The sequence below is a fragment of the Vicugna pacos genome, chromosome 19 (genome assembly GCF_048564905.1).
Source record: "Vicugna pacos chromosome 19, VicPac4, whole genome shotgun sequence".
NCBI classification, from domain to species: Eukaryota; Metazoa; Chordata; class Mammalia; order Artiodactyla; family Camelidae; genus Vicugna; species Vicugna pacos.
This window is the reverse complement of record NC_133005.1, coordinates 42,995,394-43,013,842: the sequence shown is the minus strand read 5'-3', so window position 1 is coordinate 43,013,842 and position 18,449 is coordinate 42,995,394. Positions and strand designations below refer to the sequence as shown.

The window sequence follows — 18,449 nt, the reverse complement described above, 5'->3', positions numbered from 1 at the left end:
TGCGATGTGGTTTAGCTGTGTTTAATTCAAGCTCCAGTGAATCCTAAGGGGCCAGAATACAGATTCCTCTTGCTCCATAAAAATGGGTCCCCGAAGCAAGTCACCTCCATCCTTTCAAAGAGGTGGGCTGCCTGGAGGCAGTGGCAGCCCTGGCTGGAGCACAGGCCTGGGCTCCCTGTAGCATGGGTGCCATGTGCTGGGCCTGGGGCTGCAGATGGGGCTGTGGGCACCCACCGTGGGCACCAAGCAGGGGTGGGAGGCCCAAGGGCCACTTGGCCAAGAGCGTCAGGGCTGCCCATGCATCCTGGGGCCCTGAGGTCATGCGGGGGCCCCGGGAGTCGGGGAGCACGGTCTGCAGAAGCTGGCGGGAATCAAACAGAAGGAAGCCCAGTGCTGCCTGCTCACCCTCCCCAGGGCCCCACCAAACCCTGAGCTGTCTTCTAAGACTTAAGAAGGAGCTGTTTCCATCACCACGACAACTAAAAACAAAACAAACCGAAGCTCATCTTAAGGTATACTCTTCCAATTGCTTACAATTAATCAGTGCAAAGTGAGGTAAAGAGCCCAGTGTCACCGGGCGGGCGGCTGGTGTCACACAAGCCTGCGCCTCTTGGAGTCCCTCTCCGTGTCCCCCTCCTCGGCGTCCACCTCACAGCCGAGTGGGGACACCAGGTTCAGCAGAGGGTCCTCGGAGGCCCGACCGAAGAGTGCCAGCAGGAGGGCCACGCCGAAGCCTGTGGCCCGCTCACCCTGTAGGCAAAGGAGGTAGAAACCTCTGCAGCCAAGCCAGACCCGCTTGGGGAACCCGCATGGCTGGGGGAGGGGCTCTGGGACCAGGGCCAGGAGTCCGCCCCCCACATGCCCCAGGGCCCTCTTCCGCGGTCCTGCTACACTCGGGGCCCTGAGCATTCTCCTCCCCTCCCGTCTCCTGGGCCTCCTGCCCAGGACAGGCTGGCTGGGGAAGGACTGCACACAGCAGCCACACTGTTCCCAGGGATGAGGAGACCAGAGGTCAGGGGGGACCACAGCTGGCCGGAGGCTGGGCCATGGGCAGTGTGACCCTCAAAACAGAATATTTCCGATGAGCTCAGCCTGTGGCTCTGGAACCAGAGGGGGCTGTGAAGGCGCGGGAGGGTGGGAGCGGCCAGACTAGCGGGGAGGGGACGGGTTGGGAAGAGGGGCTGGCCAGCTGAGGAAGTTCCAACAGGGCGGAGGACACCCAGGGGGCCCGGACTCACGGCGTGCACGGGTGCGGCGATGTCCAGGTGGACCCAGACCCCAGGCCAGTCAAAGCCGATGTGTGAGGCGATGAAAAGGCCGGCACAGGAGCTGGGGCTGTTGTCCCGGTCCTGAGGGGAGAAGGCCGATGGGACCCTCTGCTCCCTGTGATGTGGGCGTGGGGGAGGGGCGCCTTCCCTCCCCCCAGGGCGCCTTCCACATGGGCCCATTTAGACACCCACCCCACCATCCTCAGTGACCACCTCCCCTGGTGTCTGCAAGAAGGGGCCTGGGGTGGAGGGCCCAGTGCGGGGAGCAGCAGAGAAGGACCCCGGGGGCCTTGCAAGTGGGCTAAGGGGTCTGTCTTTACCCTGGGGCAAAGGGGCAGCCAGCAAAGAGCTGCTGGGGGCAACCGAGGCAGACCCCAGAGTCAGGAGGAAGACCTGGCACCTGCCATGGCGGACATGCCGGCAGGGAGACCAGGGAGAGGGACGTCCCTGCTCGGCGCTTCCCCCCACCCAGAGCACAGATCTGGGGCCTCGTGGGGGACCTTTGTCTGCCCTGCTGCTGTTTCCTGGGGTCGCTCTGGCTCCCTGCAGGCAGGGCTCTGCCTGTCCCGCTCCACCTACCGCCACTGAGTTCTTCATGTCGGCCACGGCCGAGGTGAACTCGCTGAAGTGCAGCTCCGGGCAGTAGACCAGCGGGTGCACCAGGTCCCCGCACTTCTTCCCGGCCTTCACGCAGGCTGCCTCCCACTCAGCACTGTTGGTGAGCACTGCGGCATGGTACTTGCCCGTGGCAATGCCCTGGGGAAGGAGGGGATGGATGGGACATGGGGAGAGATGGACAGAGTCGGGGGTAGGGAGGAGAGAGGAATGCCCGAGACAGGAGATGGGCAGAGAGAAGTGGAGAAGCCAGAGGTGATGCAGAGACAGAGACAGACAGAGAGACAGAGACAGACAGAGATAGAGAGACAGAGACAGACAAGGACAGATAGAGAGACAGACAGAGATAGAGAGACAGAAACAGAGAGATAGACAGAGACAGACAAGGAGAGATAGAGAGACAGAGATAGACAGAGAGAGAGACAGAGAGACAGATAGGAAGAAATAGAGAGACAGAGACAGACAGGGAGAGAGACAGACAGAGAGGGAGAGAGAGAGACAGACATAGACAGAGAGGAGCGTGAGCAGGACCACATGGCGGGGGAGGTCCCCGGCCTGTCCACATTCCTAGCTGGGTCCATGGGCCCCTCACCTGCCCCATTAAGGAGCCCCAAGGACAAGCTCCAGCCTTGTTACAAAGATGAACGGACAGCCAAGCCCTCTCTGTTCAGAGCTGACGGGCTCCAGTTGCACAGGGGCTGCAGCTGAGGGGCCCACCCACCTGAGCTCCGGTCAGTGTGGCGATATCCAAGATGATGTCGGCGCCCAGGTCCTTGCAGGCGTAGGACACGCCGTCCGCCAGCACCAGCCTGCCCTCAGCATCCGTGTTGTTGATTTCCACAGTCCTGGGGGGAGCAGAGACCCCACTTAGAGTCTCACCTCCCCTTCCGCCCACTATGGCAATGCAGCACCAGGATCAGGAGCAGAGAGGGTCCGGGCCCCTCATTGTCTGGATGATGGGAGAACAGGGTTGGGCTGTGTGGCAGCTTGAACTGCCAGCACTTGGCACGCAGTGTCTGGCCCCGGTAAACACCTCTTGGGGCCACCCTGGGGACTGGCACCTGTTTGTAAGGTGGGGGCGAGGGGACTCTCCTATTCTGAATCCTGGGCCACCTGCTCCTCCAGCTGCCGCCTGCTGTGACCTTCGAGTGTTTTCTGTTGCAGCTGGGGAGGAGCAGTCCGAGGGCTGAGCTCAAGGAGGGGATGCAGGGAGGGCCCCCAAGTAGGGAATCTGGGGGCACAGATTCCAACACCCAAAGAACACTGAGCCTAAAGGTTGGAAAGGCCTGTCCCCTTCAGGCAAAGTAGGTCCCGAGACCCCGAGACCCCAAGACCCTGAGCCCGACCTCACCCAGGGACACGGCCCAGCCTCACGGGCACCCTGGGAGGAAGCGGCCTGTGGCCCAGGGACTCCTGTCACGGGGGTCCTCCCAACAGCACGTGGCTCTGGCGGGGGGTGAGCAGGGTGAAGTCCGCCCACCCAAAGGCGTGGCTGAGCCCCGGGGAGGAGGGGCACGAGCCCACGGACAGGGACGCCGCAAGGGCCAGCCTTACTTTCCAGAGTACAGCAGGTGGATGTCGTCGGGCCTCGTGGCGTTGGGCCCCACAGAGTTCTCGGCCAAGCAGAACACGGCGTGGAGGTTGTCTTTGAAGCCCTAGCAGGACGAGGACAGAGTCTGCGGTTACAGGCCGGTGGTGCTGGGGGAGGAAGGACGGGCTGCAGCTTTCTGACCCCGGGACAGCCAGCCAGATGGGGACCCAGGGAGCAGAGGGCACAGCCTCCCGCCACTCCCCACGGACTTGGCAGGAGACTCCAGGCGGCAGCTCGCCCTACCTGGGAGCCCAGGCCCCCTGACCAGAGCCCACACGAAGCAGGGTCGAGCTCAGAAGTCTGGCTGCACTGCCAGGTTCAAGTCCCGACTCTGCCACTCAGCGGGGCCTCGCTCACAATGTGTGGCCAGCAGTTAGCGACCCTCACCGCACAAACCCCTGATCTGTATCACCTTGAGGAATGAAGCTGCACATGTCTGTATGCACAGGGCAGGGAAGCGCTCAGCCTCATAAACCCACGTGAGAAGCTACAGCTTTCTGATGCCAAAACATGCCATGTGTACACTGACATGCGCCCTGAACAGGCCCAGTTAGTTTCTTTCCGGCGCGGGCTCTGAACATGCCCGGAAAACCCCAAGCAGGCTGCGCCCGGGCTGGGGCGTGGTGGCAGGGGAGAGGAGCCCTCACACCCTTGTCCCTGCCCTCCCGCTGCTCCCAGACACCAGCTCTTAACCACGACGCACCTCCTCCTGATCCGGAGTGTGCATGGCCCTCCCGGCTGCCCCGAGGGCGCTGTCAGACAGCTCTGTCAGAGCCCACATCTCTCTTGGCCCTTGGAACAGTTGATTCTTCGACCAGAGGTGCTGAGCCCCCAGCAAAGGTAAACGCGGGCCTGACAACACCAAAGGGCTCTGAGCCACTGCGGCCAGAGAGGCGAAGTTCACCAGTGAAGGAGGGGCCCTGAAGTCTTCCCAGGGCCTGGCCCTGAAGGAGAGGAGTTTGCAACAGCAAGGAAGCGCCCGAGCGCCCACAGAGCCCAGGAGGCTCTGCCGGTCATGCTGGGGTCCCTCTGGCTTGAGCAGGGTTTGGGGGCTACCAAACAGAACTGCCAGACAGCAGGTGAGAGGAGAGACCTGCAGGCTTGCCAGACCTGTCCGGCCCCGACCACGTGCCCCGGCTGCAGCCAGGCGCTGGCCCCACCCCCAAGCGCAGACTCCGCAGGTTTGGGCAGAGCCAGACTCTGTGCTTCTAAGAGGCTCTTGGGGTGCCGGGGCTGCTGTGGGGACCCCACAGGGCACAGCAGCTTGGAGGCGTGTTGGGGGCCCTGGGCAGGCGGCCCTGAGGCTCACGCTGCAGGGTATGGGGCTGTGGGGACGACGCACAGGCCCGGGCAGAAGGGTTTCAGGTGAGTAGTTTGCAGGGTCATCGCCACCTGGAACCTGGCACCACCCTGCCTTTGGACCGTGCATCCTCATCTTTTAAAAACGTTAAAACATTTCATTTTGAAATAATTTTTACAAAAAACTTTACAAAAATGGTACAAACGATGCCCAGGTGCCCTTGACTGATCCCCTCAGTGCAAACGCCTGTCATGAACTTAGCCAGCAGAAGGCTCTGGGAGCCCGAGGGGCCTGGTGTGGGAGTGTGGACGGGGGAGGAAGGTGCCAGGCTGTGGAGACCCAGGAAGGATGGGGCGAGCCTGGGGGTTCAGGTCCAGGGAGCGCCCCAGCCCCCTGCCAGCCTGTGGAGCAGGGGCCCGCTCACCTGCCTGACGGCGGCTCTGAAGGCCCCCAGGGCGGCTGCAGCGCCCCCGCAGTCCCTCTTCATCCCCGGCATGGTGGTCTGCGGGCAGCACAGAGGGGTGAGAGAGAGGGAGGTAAGCGATGCTGACCTGCCAGCAACAGTGCCCCCTGCATTCACATCAGGGTCCCAGAGGTGCAGGACCTGCTGCCGGGTTGCCTGAGCTCCCACAGAGCCCAGGAAGCTGCGCTGATCACGTGGGGGTCCTCCAGAGGCAACAGGGAGCCACGGCCAGAGGTGCTGGGGCCCCTCTGGCTTGAGCAGGGCTTTGGGGGTTACCAAACAGAACTGTGCAAGGCGGGAGGGGAGGGGGAGACACCCAGAGCTGCCAGATTCGCCGTGGCCTGGCCCCTGCACAGACACAGCCACCTAGGCTGTGACCAAGTCACCCTGGGGGTTTGTCTGCAGCTCTTTGACGTCACTGTCTTGAACAATCTGTCCAGATTAATGTGAACTCTTCCCAAACATCCCTGGTCCCTGTCACATCACTAATCCCACCACCGCTGTGAGGACACCTGCCACCTGCCCCCCGTTCGTGTCTCCTGGGTGACGAGTCTAATGAGAGGGCCACTGGAGACAGAGTTGCCCTCCCGCAGCAGAGGCAAACGTGAGTGTCTATAAACTAGCTGAGAGCAGCCGTGTGTTTTTACATTTTGTAGGCTGCCAACTCTGACAGGATCATATTTTAAATTAACAACAGGTCATCAGATGTAAAGATGTGGGGTTGAAATGTACCAAGTGATTTTTTTGAACCCTCGTTGGATTACACGCGCTTCAAGTTTTAATGGAAAGTATTTTTAGATATAAACCAAGATGCTTTTACAATTAAGTTGAGTGAAAATGACCCAGCTAGCACTGTTGAAAATAAGCCGTCTATTTTGACCTAATCTGCGAGAAACCGCAGGATTGTTTAAATGGAAAAACGGGGCCTCAGGTCTAGAATGAAACCCCTTGCAAAAAGGCCAGACGGGAAGTGGCTCAAGATGGTCACTGAAACCGCGGGACCCCTGTCACAGGCAGAACAGATGCCCAACTGCAGCTCGACTGACTGTGTCAGCTTTGCGGACCCCTGTCTGTCATTCCTGTTTTTATACAAGAAACGATTTCCACGGTAACGCCTTTTTCACTGGGCCGACGTGTGTGCCAGCGGGGTAGGGGCCGTGGTGGCTGGAGCTGCGGCCCGGCCGGGGCCCACGTGAACTTTCGGTTGCCGGATTCATTTCCAGCCCTCCAGGGAATAAGGCTGTTGCCAGTTTCACTTGCATCTCCTTGCTGAAGCAATAAAACTATAAACTTCTCAAAAATCCCAGCCTTTCCCCACACTGTGTGATGGGACGGAAGGGGCCAGAAAGGTTCTGCTGCTCCCCGGACACCTGGCTGGGGCCTCTGTTCTCACAAACAGCATTTTTACTTGGAGGGACGACTGACAGGTGATGGGAGTCCAGACTTAGGGATCTGCAGGCGTTTTCCAAAAAATGAACGTGAGCTTCTCTCGCCTCCAGGAGAATAGTTGGCGTTTCTGGTGTTGATGGTAAAATCTGAGCTTTCAAACCAAAATCAGAGTTTTGGAAACCTTTTATCTGCCTCCATCGCAGCTTCCCAGTACTCAACGACCTTTTACGTGAGATGGATGGTGATACTGACAAGTGTGATTTTTCAAAAAAACTTACACAACGAAATGTGTCACAATTTGGAGGTTCTGCATAACTCGAGGAACAGTATTTTCCAAATGACCCACGTGTGATATAAAATCATGTCTTCAAAGTTCAAGACAGACCAGGAGATTTTAATGCAGCAGAGAACCAGAGTTCACTGATATGGTTTCAGATTCCCCGTTATAACTAAGCCTTCGGAGACCACCGCCTGTCAGGTTTTGGTGTGATAGCAAAGAACGTCCTTAGCTATCTGAAGAGGGTACCGAAAGGCTTCTCCCTTCTCCAACTACGGAAGGACTGGGGCCAGATTTTCTTTTTATAGTTCAGCTAAAACCACACAACACAGCAGACTAAATGGGGAAGCAGCTACGTGACCACAGCTGTCTTCTATTAAGGCAGACACCAAAGAGATCTGCAAAAATGTAAAACAATGTCATTCTTCTCACTAATATTTTTAAATTTGGAAACTACAATTATTTTCATGAAATTGTATTATTTACATTAGCATGCAGTGGGTTCATACTGTTACTTTTTAGCAAATTAATAAATATCTTTAAAATGTCCCAGTTTTAATTTCTAGTGGGTAAATATCCACAGACATCAGCCTTATAAACAAAATCTCTTGGAGATCAACACTTCAGAGTGGAGGAGGTCCTGAGACAAACACACCTGAGACCGGATCCTGATTTGCCTCAGAAATCTTTGGAAACAGAGCTGTGATTGTTCCTGCAAAACTGGGAGGTGGCGTCACCAGCAAAGTGACTGACTCCCGGGAAGCCCTGATTCTTGCTCCAGCCCTCCAACCAGCCACTGCCTGGAACAAGCATCCAATCCATCCCGGGAGAAACGAGACCAAGACTCTACCAGGCAGACTCAGCCGCCTCCGGGCCAGAGCCCCCGCCCCGGGGTGACTGGGACCTGGCACAGCTAGACGGGGCACACTGTCTGCGGAGAATTTGAAAACAGTAACAAACCAACTAGAATTAAGTTTGTCTGTTGTCCTCAGTGGTAGGGTACGCCTCGCAAACAAACCTGCTGTGGCTGAAGCAAGTTCTAATATAAACAAAAGCTTCGAACCCTATTTTAACTCCTTCTCCTTTCGGAAACACGACTCCTCGGTGGATGCTGAGAACCGCCTGGGGCTCCACCATGGCCTCGCTCTGAGTCGCGCTGGCTCTGAGGGCAGCCGGGGCACCGAGTTTCTTCTCGCCACAGTCCCTGCGAACGGCTCGAGTTGTCCTGTTGAAGACTCGTTCGCTCCACAGACACCTGAAAGCTGCTGGAATTGATCTCAAAGAACAGGAGACGTGGACGCGATCACAGGTTTGGGAGCTTCTTGGGAAACGGGAGTTTCAGCGGATCTCAGCCAGAGGATCCTCACATCAGAGGCTTTCCCTGAGTATTTGTACTGGTTGCTTCATGTGATTGAACCTCTTCAAAATTAAAATTAATCGTGTTTTTGGATCAATTATGGTGAAACACAGGCTGACAAATCTGGTATCTCTGTTTGGTGAACATAAGGATGTGAAGAAGCCCGGCTGTGATGAAGTCACTGACGGGTCCACAGAAGCTACGCCCAGCAGCAGAGCTGGGATGCTGACAGCCATGGCCGCAATAGACCAACAGCAGCCAGTTTCTTTCTGCTAAAAATTACATCAGTGCTATTTAAAACTGTCAATTTATATCTACTATAATATTTATTTATTTTTTTTACTGGTATGATACGTTTGGAATTCAACAAAAGAGAATTCACTATTGGTGTTTGTTTTTCTAAACTGTAATGACTATTTGTTTCATTTCCTGATTAGTCTTGAAAATAATTTTGTTGTTTAGAGGAGGAGAGATGTTTAAAAAAAAGATCATCCACTCTATGTACCAAATAAAGTAGACAGGCCAGAAGTGCAGAAAGGAGCTGCATAATGCCTACCCTAAACAGCAACTGACGTTGGGATTCAATGCCAGAGAGGCGACAGGGAGTGGTGGGGCCTGTGGCTAACTGGAGGATGTCAGCTACATCCATGGGGGACAGCCGCCACCCAGCTCCAGGTGGGAACGCAGGACCAGTGTTGCTAGATCCTCTGCATTTACGAAAGGCCAGAGATCTAGTTTTGTGAGAATTCTTCCTGTTTTAAATGTTGGTAATTAATCCAGATTTTAAAACACCATTTGGGCCAACAGGACAAGTCTGTGAGCCACGCGGGCTGCCGGTCTTCACTGTCTGCTCCGCATGAGCTTGGCTTGTCTTCTCCCTTCTAAAGCGCTCTCTCTGGGATGGTTGATTGTCTTCTTCCAGGGCTCCTGGGGCAGATACTTCCCAGTCTGCTTCTTCCCAGTGTTCCCTTGGGCCTGGCCCGGCCTGGCACACAGAAGTTGCTCGACACCAGCGTGCGGGACGAGCAGATGAAAACACTCATCCTCCTCCTCCTGGTGCCGTGGCGGCTGCCGGTGCAAAGCAGGCCCCAGCCACGCTGGGCCCTCAGGCGCACAGACGCGGCCATGACTGGTGCTCCTCGTGAGCCGTCTTCCTGAGACACTGGACTGAACAGGTCACTCGCAGGAGAGCCTTCTGGGATTTCAGCCTCCAGCAACGCTCCCGGGAGCTTTGCTTCCAGGTCCCCACTCCTGTTGCTTTAACCAGGGCACCTGCTTTCTGAGGGGTCCAGTGTGGACCACTACCCAGCATCCTCTTGGGGGAACCTCCTCGGACGGTCGCAGGGATGGTGGGCGTCACCCCACGCCCTTCCCTTCTTCAGACAGAACCCCTGATTCCTTGAACCCTGCCTCCCTGGGTTCTGTTTTCTAACCCTTTAAACATTTTTGTGTTTTTCACTGCATCCTGTCTCGATTTTGTTTCCTGTCTCCTGTTTGGAGTGCAAGCATAGAATTGTTTCCCTCTTACAGGGGACTGGGCCCCCTGGCCTCTCTTCCTGGACCCGGAGCCCAGAGGCACGCCAACACTGAGCCCCAGGAACCTCACTCCTTCCTCCAACGCCTCTGAGAAGGGGCCTCCCCGCCTGGACCCACCGAGCGCCAGCCCTGCAGCTCACCTTCCCCTTCATGCTGAGACCCCCGGTGTCGTAGACGATGCCCTTGCCCACCCACGCAATGGTCTGGGTGGCTCCATCCGGGGTGTGGCTGAGGACGGCCAGAGCTGGAGGGTGGACGGCAGCTTTGCCGACTCCGTAAATTCCTAGGGTAAGCACCGGGACACATCAGTTAGGCTCAGGCGGGACTGAGAAGAGCACTCCCCGCAGCCCCCCAGAAACACTGCCTCCCCCCAGAATTGCCGCTGGCCTGCCGGCTTCCTCCTGGAAAGCTGTGCGGTCCAAGCCTGAGCTCCCCACCCTCTCCTGTCCCCTGGCCAGTGTGGGATTGGGGAATGCAAATTAGTTTCAATGCTCTGGGACTGCAAATGAATTCTATGCAAAATATTATTAGGCAAGAAAACCCACTGAGAAAAAAATATTGTATCATTCCCAGAAAGAAGTGAACAGCACTGCAGAATGAAATGATTTTTTGAAAATGCTTCAAGGCCACTCCAACCCACGCTCGCCTCCCTTCCCTGACCCCTCTGTGCACTCAGAATGCACTCCCTGTACTGGCTCGCTCCCACCACTGCCTCACTGTCCGTTTCCATGCTCCATCTTCTCAAGAAAATCGTAGCTTGCTGTGGGCGGAGCCCACTCCTCAAGGTCCTCCAATAATCAAACTGAACAATCAGAGTAACCAAGAGCCAGTAATGGCTGCCTGACAAACTCCTACTCATCCTGCAGGACCCCCTGCAAATGTGGCCTCCTCAGTGAAGCTTTCCCCAAAGGATGGCCTCTTCCTCTACCTGCAACTGGTCTATGTGTCTGTGGCAGGCACCTCTAACGTGGTCCCCCCAGAGCCCCCTCTGGGCACTCAGGACCACGTGGATCCTCCCAGTGTGGGCAGGATCGCGTGTCACAGGTCCTCTGGATGTGGCACAAATAGAGAGCCCACTTCCAGGCCTGGGTCATAAGAAGAGACCTTGCCTCTATCTCACTTGCTCTTTCTTGCTCTCTTGCTCCGGGACCTAGCTGAGAGAAGCAGCTGCTCCAGGAACAGCTAGCAGACACCGGAGGCTGGCTGGCAGCAGGCGAGTAAGCCTGGCTTGGAGCCTGTTGCCAGCCCCAGTTGAGCCTTCAGATGACCACAGCTCCAGTGAACACGTAGATTGCAGCCTGGGAGAGACCCTGGGCCTGACCCAGCTGAACCACACCAGATTCCCCACCCACAGAACCCAGAGATAATGGATGTGTGTTGCTTTCGGCTGCTACTTTCTGGGGTAATTTGTTTCGCAGCCACAGATAACCACTACAGAGACCTTCTCCAGACAGACTGAAAGCATCTGTCTTACATGTCACCACACCCTGGTGCCTGGAAAGTTGGGGAGGACAGGCCTGGCAATCAGGCAAGGCTCTCTGAGGAGGTGGCTGAGATGAGGATGGTAAGATGGTCACAACACGAGAATATCTTAGGGGGAAGTATCCCAGATAGTAAGAGCCATAGGTACAAGGCCTTGACGTGGACATGGACTTGTGTATTCGAGGAACAGAAAGGTCCTGCTGAGTTGGACAGCAGCACGAGGGAGGCTGGAGAGGGCGCAGAGCGGGCAGGGGAAGGACTTGGATCCTGCAGCTTCCAGAATCTGAATCAGAATCTGAACCACTGCCTCCTTTCTCCCCTAGAGATGGTCCGCTTCCCAGGGTCTGGCCTTGGGGTCGGACACAGGCTGGTTTCCTTTTGGGGGAAGCTGGGGTGACACACCATGTGGCCCAGCACCACGCTGCCACCCAGGTCCACGGGCCACTCCTGAGGCCAGGACCTGCAAGGACCAGCCCCCACCCACCTCCAAATCCTCTTGTCTTCAGCTCCTCGTCCCGGATGATGGTTGGGGTGATCCCCAGATCTTTTCCAACTTTCTTAATCTCCTGGATGTGTTCATGGAAAAAAACAGCAACACAAAAACACGTGAAGACGGCTTAAATCAGGGTGAGGCCAGGGCCTGGGCCAGGGGTGAGCAGATGCCTGTGCAGTGGGAGAGGGACGGGCTGGGAAGCCAGTGGCTTTTACTCTCGGCTCTGAGCATGATTAAACCCAAGAGAAAAGGCTCAGCCTCCAAACTCTGCGATTTCCTGCAGCTCATGGCTGGAGTCCTGTCGAGGGGCCAGAAGGAGGCAGCTCTGTCCTTCCCCAACCCCCAGCTGAGGCCTGCTGGCCCCTTGGCTCGAGGTGGATGCGCGACTCTGTCCGCAGCAGCTCTTGGCTTCCCCGGGCGAGGTACAGACATCGTGGACTAACCCCTGCAGTCCCAGGTTTCTTGATTCTCCATGGGGTCTGTCGACACCATCCTAAGCCTGGCTCCACCCCCGGCAGGACCCCTGGGCCACGAACCTCGAGGAAGGCGTCTGTGTTCATCTCGTTGCAGGGCGTGTCCACGATGCGGGCTGCCAGCCTCACACCTTCCGTGGCATTTGTTAAACACTGGGAAAAACAAAACGCTGTCACTAGGGCCCTGGGGCCAGGTGGGGGGACTTCCTTCCTTATCTATCCCCCAGGGACCCAAAGGCGTCAGAGGCACCTGTCACCGGGGCGAGTTTGTGGGGCTGCTGCCAGGGCAGTGAGGGCAGATGGAAGGGAGGCAAAGGTCATGTGCCACCCCCACCACCCAGTGCCTGGGACCACCCCAGCAACCTACACAGAGTTCACTGCAGCTCCAGGATCACACAGCAGCCCTTCAGACTGGGGGCTCCCCCCGAACCAAGCAGGGCCCATCTGCTTTCCAAGCCTCACTTGCTCTACGTCCTTCTCTCTGTGGCAGGGGCCTCCCACCTGGCCCTGAACTACCTCTGGCCTCTGCCAATCCCACACCCTCTCTCAGGAAGAGGTGCTGCCCTCTGTGATGGACTGAATGTCTGAGTCCCCCCAACCCCAAACCCATACACTGAAGCCCTGACCCCCGTGCGATGATATTAGGAGGCCTCTGGGAGGTCATCAGGTTTAGATGAGGTCAGGAGGGTGGGGCCCCCTTAATGGGATTAGCGCCCTTCTAAGAGGACACAGAGAGGAGGTGGCCATCTGAAAGCGGGAAGAGGTCCCTCAAAGAGCCCACTTGGATCCTGGCCTTCCAGCTTCCAGGACTGTGAGAAAGAAACATCTGTGGTCCAAGTGACTGCATCTGTGGTCCTGCTGTCATGGTGACCTGGGCAGACCACACACCCTCCCTTCTCCACTTGCCAGGACCCCAGCCATCCTGTGAGGCATGTCTCAAAAGCCAAATCCTCCAGAAGCTTCTCTGGATCCTCCCAACCAAGAAAAAGCCCCTGGACCCACTGGGGAGGAATGTTTCTCACGTGACCCATGTGAGGGTCACAGCAGACCCCCGCCCTTTTTCCTGGTCATCTGATGTACCACTGCTCTGGCCACAGGGCGTGGAGGGAGGGACACAGACTGGCCGTATGCACAGACCCAGCGCCCAGGAGGGAGCGGGAGCCTGACGCACTCCCCACAGGAGGCACTGCTGACTGCGGGCGCATGTGTACACGCAGAGGTCGCCTCGTCCCCAAACCAGCTGCCCGTGCCCTACTGCAGCTTCTGTCAAGAACTTCTGTCCACTCCCTTGTCAGCCCTGACCCCGAGCTTTGCCATCTCATTCTGCCCACGGTGCCTCCTGCCCCACGGGGCTCCCCGCCGCCCACCCTCAAAGCCTGGTCACCCTTCCCAGCGCGGGGAAGAGGTGACAGTCGGAGAGAAGAGCTGTGTGGGTTTGGTGGGGATGCAGACAGCAACAAGTTTATCACCGCCTCTTCCAGGACTGCGGGGTCAGGAAAGGGCAGGCTCTGGGTCCATAACGCCAGCCCCGCCTCTGCCCATTCCGAGGTAATTTAACCCTGAGCCTCAGCAGCAGAGACTTGACAGCTCAGATATGAGATGTGTCGTGTGGTCCCCGCTGCCTGTCAGTGGGCTCTCCTCCAGGAGGAAGAGGGTCCCTGTCTGTGGGAGTCACAGAGACCCGTGGCTGCTGTCTGGAAAGTGCCTCCACGTCCTAAAACTCGTCTTGAAGGAGGCCAGCAGCCCTGAGCTCAGGGCCCCTCCACACAGCAGCCAAGGGGAGGGGGGGCAGCCCCTTTGGGGAGATGGCTCCCACCTCATTATGCCTCCGTTTCTGCATCACAAAAGCAGGATCATCCATTCATTCATTCAGTCCATCCCCTTTTATGTGAGCACCTACTGTATGCTAGGCTTCATGCTAGACTCTGAATTCAGAGATGTCCAAGGGACTCAAGTCCAGCAGAGAACTGTAACACATCATCCTGTTAAATGCTACAGAGGAGTAAGAAAAGAGAGGCCACAGGGACCCGGGGGGCACCAGGACCTGGAGAGGGTCTAGGAGGTTCCCACGGTGAGGGAAAGACCACACGGGATGTCAGAACCTCACGTGCTCATGATCCAAGGCAGAACGGAAGAGGGCTGACACACAGAAGGTAAAACCTGGCTCTGCCCCTTGCTGGCGTGGCCCTGGTGAGGCACTTGTTGTCTCTGAGCCTCAATTTGGGGGTAATAATGGGGCCCATCCCCTAGGGCTGTTGTAAGAATTCAGCATGTGTGCACAAGTGTGTCAGGGCAATGCCTGATACCCGACGAGCAATGGGAAGACACAGGTGCTCACCTGGTCAGGTGTGCCTTTGTAAGGCAGTGGGAGGTGGGAACAGGAGGGGGCATCTGGAGGTTAGGAGGTTGCTGCAGTGGTCCAGGAAAACAGTGCGGTGCAGGTGGGCAAAGTAGGATAGATGGGATGTAGGGCCCAAGGAGACCCCCCAAACCACTGTCCTTCATCACATAGGGGGCTTCTCTGGGATTACGCATGAGACCAGGTCCTGGCACTCAAGGAGGAGGGAGTGAGGCTGGAATGCACCAGTGGCGGGGGAGGGGGGCACAAAGGCCCTGCAGAGAAGGCGGGGGGGGGGCATGTGTGGGGAGGGGGTGGCTCTGGGTAGGGCGGGTACACTTTGAGGAGGGATGACAAGTGTCCTCCGGTGTGGCCCTTGGAAAACAACGTCAGGAAGAGCAGGTGGGAATCGATGCTGGTGGGCTGAGGGGAACTAGGGAGTTAAGACAGGCAAAGCAATCAGACCACGGGTTTTGAGAGTTGGGCAATGAAGGAAAGAAGAAAGAGCTGTCTCAGGATGAAAGAGATGATGTACACTGTATGCATCTAGGGGAAAGGATCCAGGTGGGGTGGAGCAGCTGCAGATCCAGGTTGGGGGGACAGAAGATGAGGGGCTGCTCACAGCCGAGACAGAGTCAAGGGTGAGGGAGGGGAGAGGTGGCCAGAGTGGGGCTGCTGATAGAGAGGGCGAGAGAACACCGATGGCAGGTCTGGGATAGTCCAATGGGGAAGGAAAGCTGGCATTCGGCCCATACATGGACTTCTAAGGTGGAATCACTTCCAGCCTCATCTTGCCTCAAAAGGACTATTCAGAGGATCAAATGAAATAACAGATGTAAAAGTGTGCCACAAAGGGTAAAGCGATGCGCACGCGGGTGGATGACTAGTGTTAAACCAGGAAGTGCCTGGCGCGGGGAGGTGCTCGGTCAGCACTAGCCAAACATAACTGAATGCTGAGAACAGACCACCCTGGGGGCAGGGAGCCGGGTGCTGGCTTTGGGACGGCCCTGAGGGGCCTTCTCAGAATTCCAGCATCCATCTGTCCAGTCCTTCCCACAAGTGGGAGAGAGAGCTCTCCTGACACCCCTTCCGGCTGCCTGAGCTGGTCTCGGGGGAAGGGGGCGGCGCTGGGACACCCACTTGCAAGGTGGACACCTCCACTGGCCCGTTGTCCTGTCCCACCAGGAAAAACTCCACAGTGACGGTCTTCTTCTCCGTGCGCCGTGTCGCCCCCGAGCGGTGGGTGAAGAGCGGGAAGGCGCGGGCCAGAGCGCAGGCCGAGGCGAAGGCATCAGACCGCTCACAGACCATCTGCAGCACAGAGAGCACAGCCTCGATGAGGGGGTGGGAAGAGGGGCCAACCCATGGGAGCCGTGATCAGGCAGTGCTAGGGCCCCACAGCTGGGTCGGAGGCCATGGTGAAAACAATTTGGACGGAGATGCCCCAACAAAGCCATTATCCCAGGGGCCTTCCCTGGAACCACTGTCCCACGATGTGAGAAGGAAAACGTGCGCAGATGTGGTCCACTCCTGAGACAGGAAAGCAGGACGTGCGGGTCTGCACAGCAGACGTGGGCTCAGGAAACCTGGGTGTGAGCCTCAGAGCTGCCACCCAAACTGATCTGGGGTGGATGGCCTGGACTCTGGGACCTCAGTTTCCCTATCTGTAAAGCTGGGGTGACAACGTCCAGTTGTGGCAGCATCGTCCACCTGAGTGCTCTGTGGTCCCAAGGGCTGAGCTACAGGAGACACATGCCCCTGGCTGGGACCAGATGACCTTCCACACTCGGAGCCCACGTGTAGGGCCAGCCTCTCTCAGCACTCACCAGAATGCACCGATGGGTTCCGGGTGGCAGGCAGGTCCGCACAAGTCGGGTGATGAAGTGCGCGGCCGAGGGGCTGTTGTGACGGCTCACCCTGGAGGGCAGGGCCGCCACGGTGGCATAGTTCAGGTAGAGGGGACAGCTGTCCGTGGGGTTGGGGTTGAGCGTGCTTAGAGCGGCCTGCCAGAGCTGGATCAGAAGGGGAGAGACAAGAGACAGACACCAGACTTCAAACGGCCGCAAACCAGGGGCGCTGCGTGCAGACTTGGGCGTCGCTGGAAGGGCAGTGTTGCAGCTTCCCCGAGGCACCCACGGTCCCTAATTAAGATGTGTCACGTCTCGCTAGAGACGAGCGCGTGCGTGTCTGCTGGCACACTTCCACCCTCGTGGGACTAAGCAGTGGGGATTTACACGACCAGTTTGGGGGCTGCTTTGCTACAAACGCTTGAAACCCGCACCAGCCAGGTGCCACTGAAGCGGGGGGCAGGTGGGCCCCGCCACGAGGGTTCTGGAAGGCAGGCCGCCTGGGCCCCCCGCCCCTCGAGGGCAGTTCCTCAGCGCCTGGTCACATCTGCCAGCTCTGCCCGCGAGCCTGCGGCCCGGGTGGGTGCGGGGCGCCAGCGGCCTCTCCGGGCGGGGCCGGCGCGCTGGACGGGCGCCCGCTCTTCTGCTGCTCGGGAGGCAGGCGGCCCCGGGCCTCGCTGGCCGGCCTGGCCTGGCGCACCCCGGCCGGCGGGCGGGCGGCGGGCTGGGGGCGCCGGGCGGGGCCTCCGAGGCCTCCTCGCCGGCCTGGCCCCCGCCCGGCCTCCGCTCTCCGGCGGGGAGGCGCATGGCGGCCGGCGCGGCCCGCTCACCTCCTCGGTGACCCGGGGCTGCAGCTTCCCGCGGACGTGGCTCCAGGGCACGCGGTGCAGGTGGTGCAGCTGCCCGAGCAGCAGCAGCGGCCGGCTCTGCGGGTCCGCGTCCCCGGCGCTCGCCTGGAACTGCAGCCCCACGTTCGCCATCTTCGCCGGCCCGCGCCCCCCGCCCCGGCCGCCGCGCCCGCTCCGCTCGGGCTCCCGCTCCGGCCGGGCCTCGGCACCGCCCCGGCCCTGCCCGGTCGCCGGCCCCGCCTCCCCCGCCGCTCCGGGCCGCTCGCGAGACGTGCAGGGCCCGCCCGGGGCGCGAGGGGGCGCCGGGCCGGCGGGGCGGAGGGCAGGGCAGGGCCGGGCGGCCTCGGGCGGCCCGGACCTGCAAGCCCGGACCCGGAGCAGGCCCCAAACGGCAGCAGGCCTCAAGCCCCGGCCAGGCGCAGGCCCCGGCCCCGACCAGGCCCCCGAGCACGGCAGGCCCCAAACCCCGGTAGGCCTCAAACCGCGGCAGGCCCCACCCCGACCAGGCCCTGAACCGGGGGCAGGCCCCTAGTGAGCCCTACCCTCAAAGTGAGGAAACGGCTCTCAGACAGCCCTTCCGGGAAGGGGCCCTGGCACCCAGCCCCTAGCCCCTCACCCCAGGAGGCGGCCAGCGGACCCTGGTGGCCCTGACCTCGGAAGGTCCTGAGCAGATGCAGGGCCCGCCCGAAATCCACCCAGCAGTGTCCACCAGCCCACAGTCTAGATGAGCCCTGAGCCGGCCCAGCCCTGGGAAGAAGCTGGCCCCCTGGGGGTCTCTGAGCAGCCACTGGTGGTCCAGGGGAACCCCTGGCTGCCAGGGCTGCCCTCACCACCCCTCACACACCCTGCCCCGCTGTCAGGTTTGGATGGGCTTGGTGATTCTTGGACTGGGGCCAGCTCCTGAGCAGTAGGAGGCCCCTCTGGCATGCTGGGCGGGGTCATCAGTCCCTTCCTCCTCACTTACTGGGTCCCTTAGTGTTTGTGGGCCCCCACTATCAGCCAGGCACTGTCCTGGGTGTGAGAAGGGCACAGAAACCGGGTTTCCACCCAGGTTGCTGCTTCTGGGATGGCCAATTACAAGTCCAAGCATCACACCACCTGGTCAGCGCAGTGGCGGGGAGGGGGGGAGTGCTTTGTCCAGCCCACCCCTTTACAGGAAGCTGCCAGTGGTT

At 59.0% G+C, this 18,449-nt stretch overlaps 1 protein-coding gene across 1 annotated transcript; it reads right to left on the bottom strand.

The window, feature by feature from the left end:
* On the bottom strand, window positions 1–17,708 carry NPEPL1 (aminopeptidase like 1). Its single transcript, XM_072944475.1, has 12 exons — window positions 17,260–17,708; window positions 16,409–16,594; window positions 15,723–15,893; window positions 12,308–12,397; window positions 11,763–11,844; window positions 9,937–10,079; window positions 5,199–5,276; window positions 3,438–3,538; window positions 2,605–2,728; window positions 1,848–2,024; window positions 1,239–1,349; window positions 1–750 (listed from the first exon to the last, which is right to left on the bottom strand). Exons 1-12 carry the CDS (start codon window positions 17,407–17,409, stop codon window positions 592–594), a joined length of 1,572 nt encoding a protein of 523 aa, XP_072800576.1. The 5' UTR covers window positions 17,410–17,708; the 3' UTR covers window positions 1–591.
* Window positions 17,709–18,449: the final 741 nt, after the last annotated feature.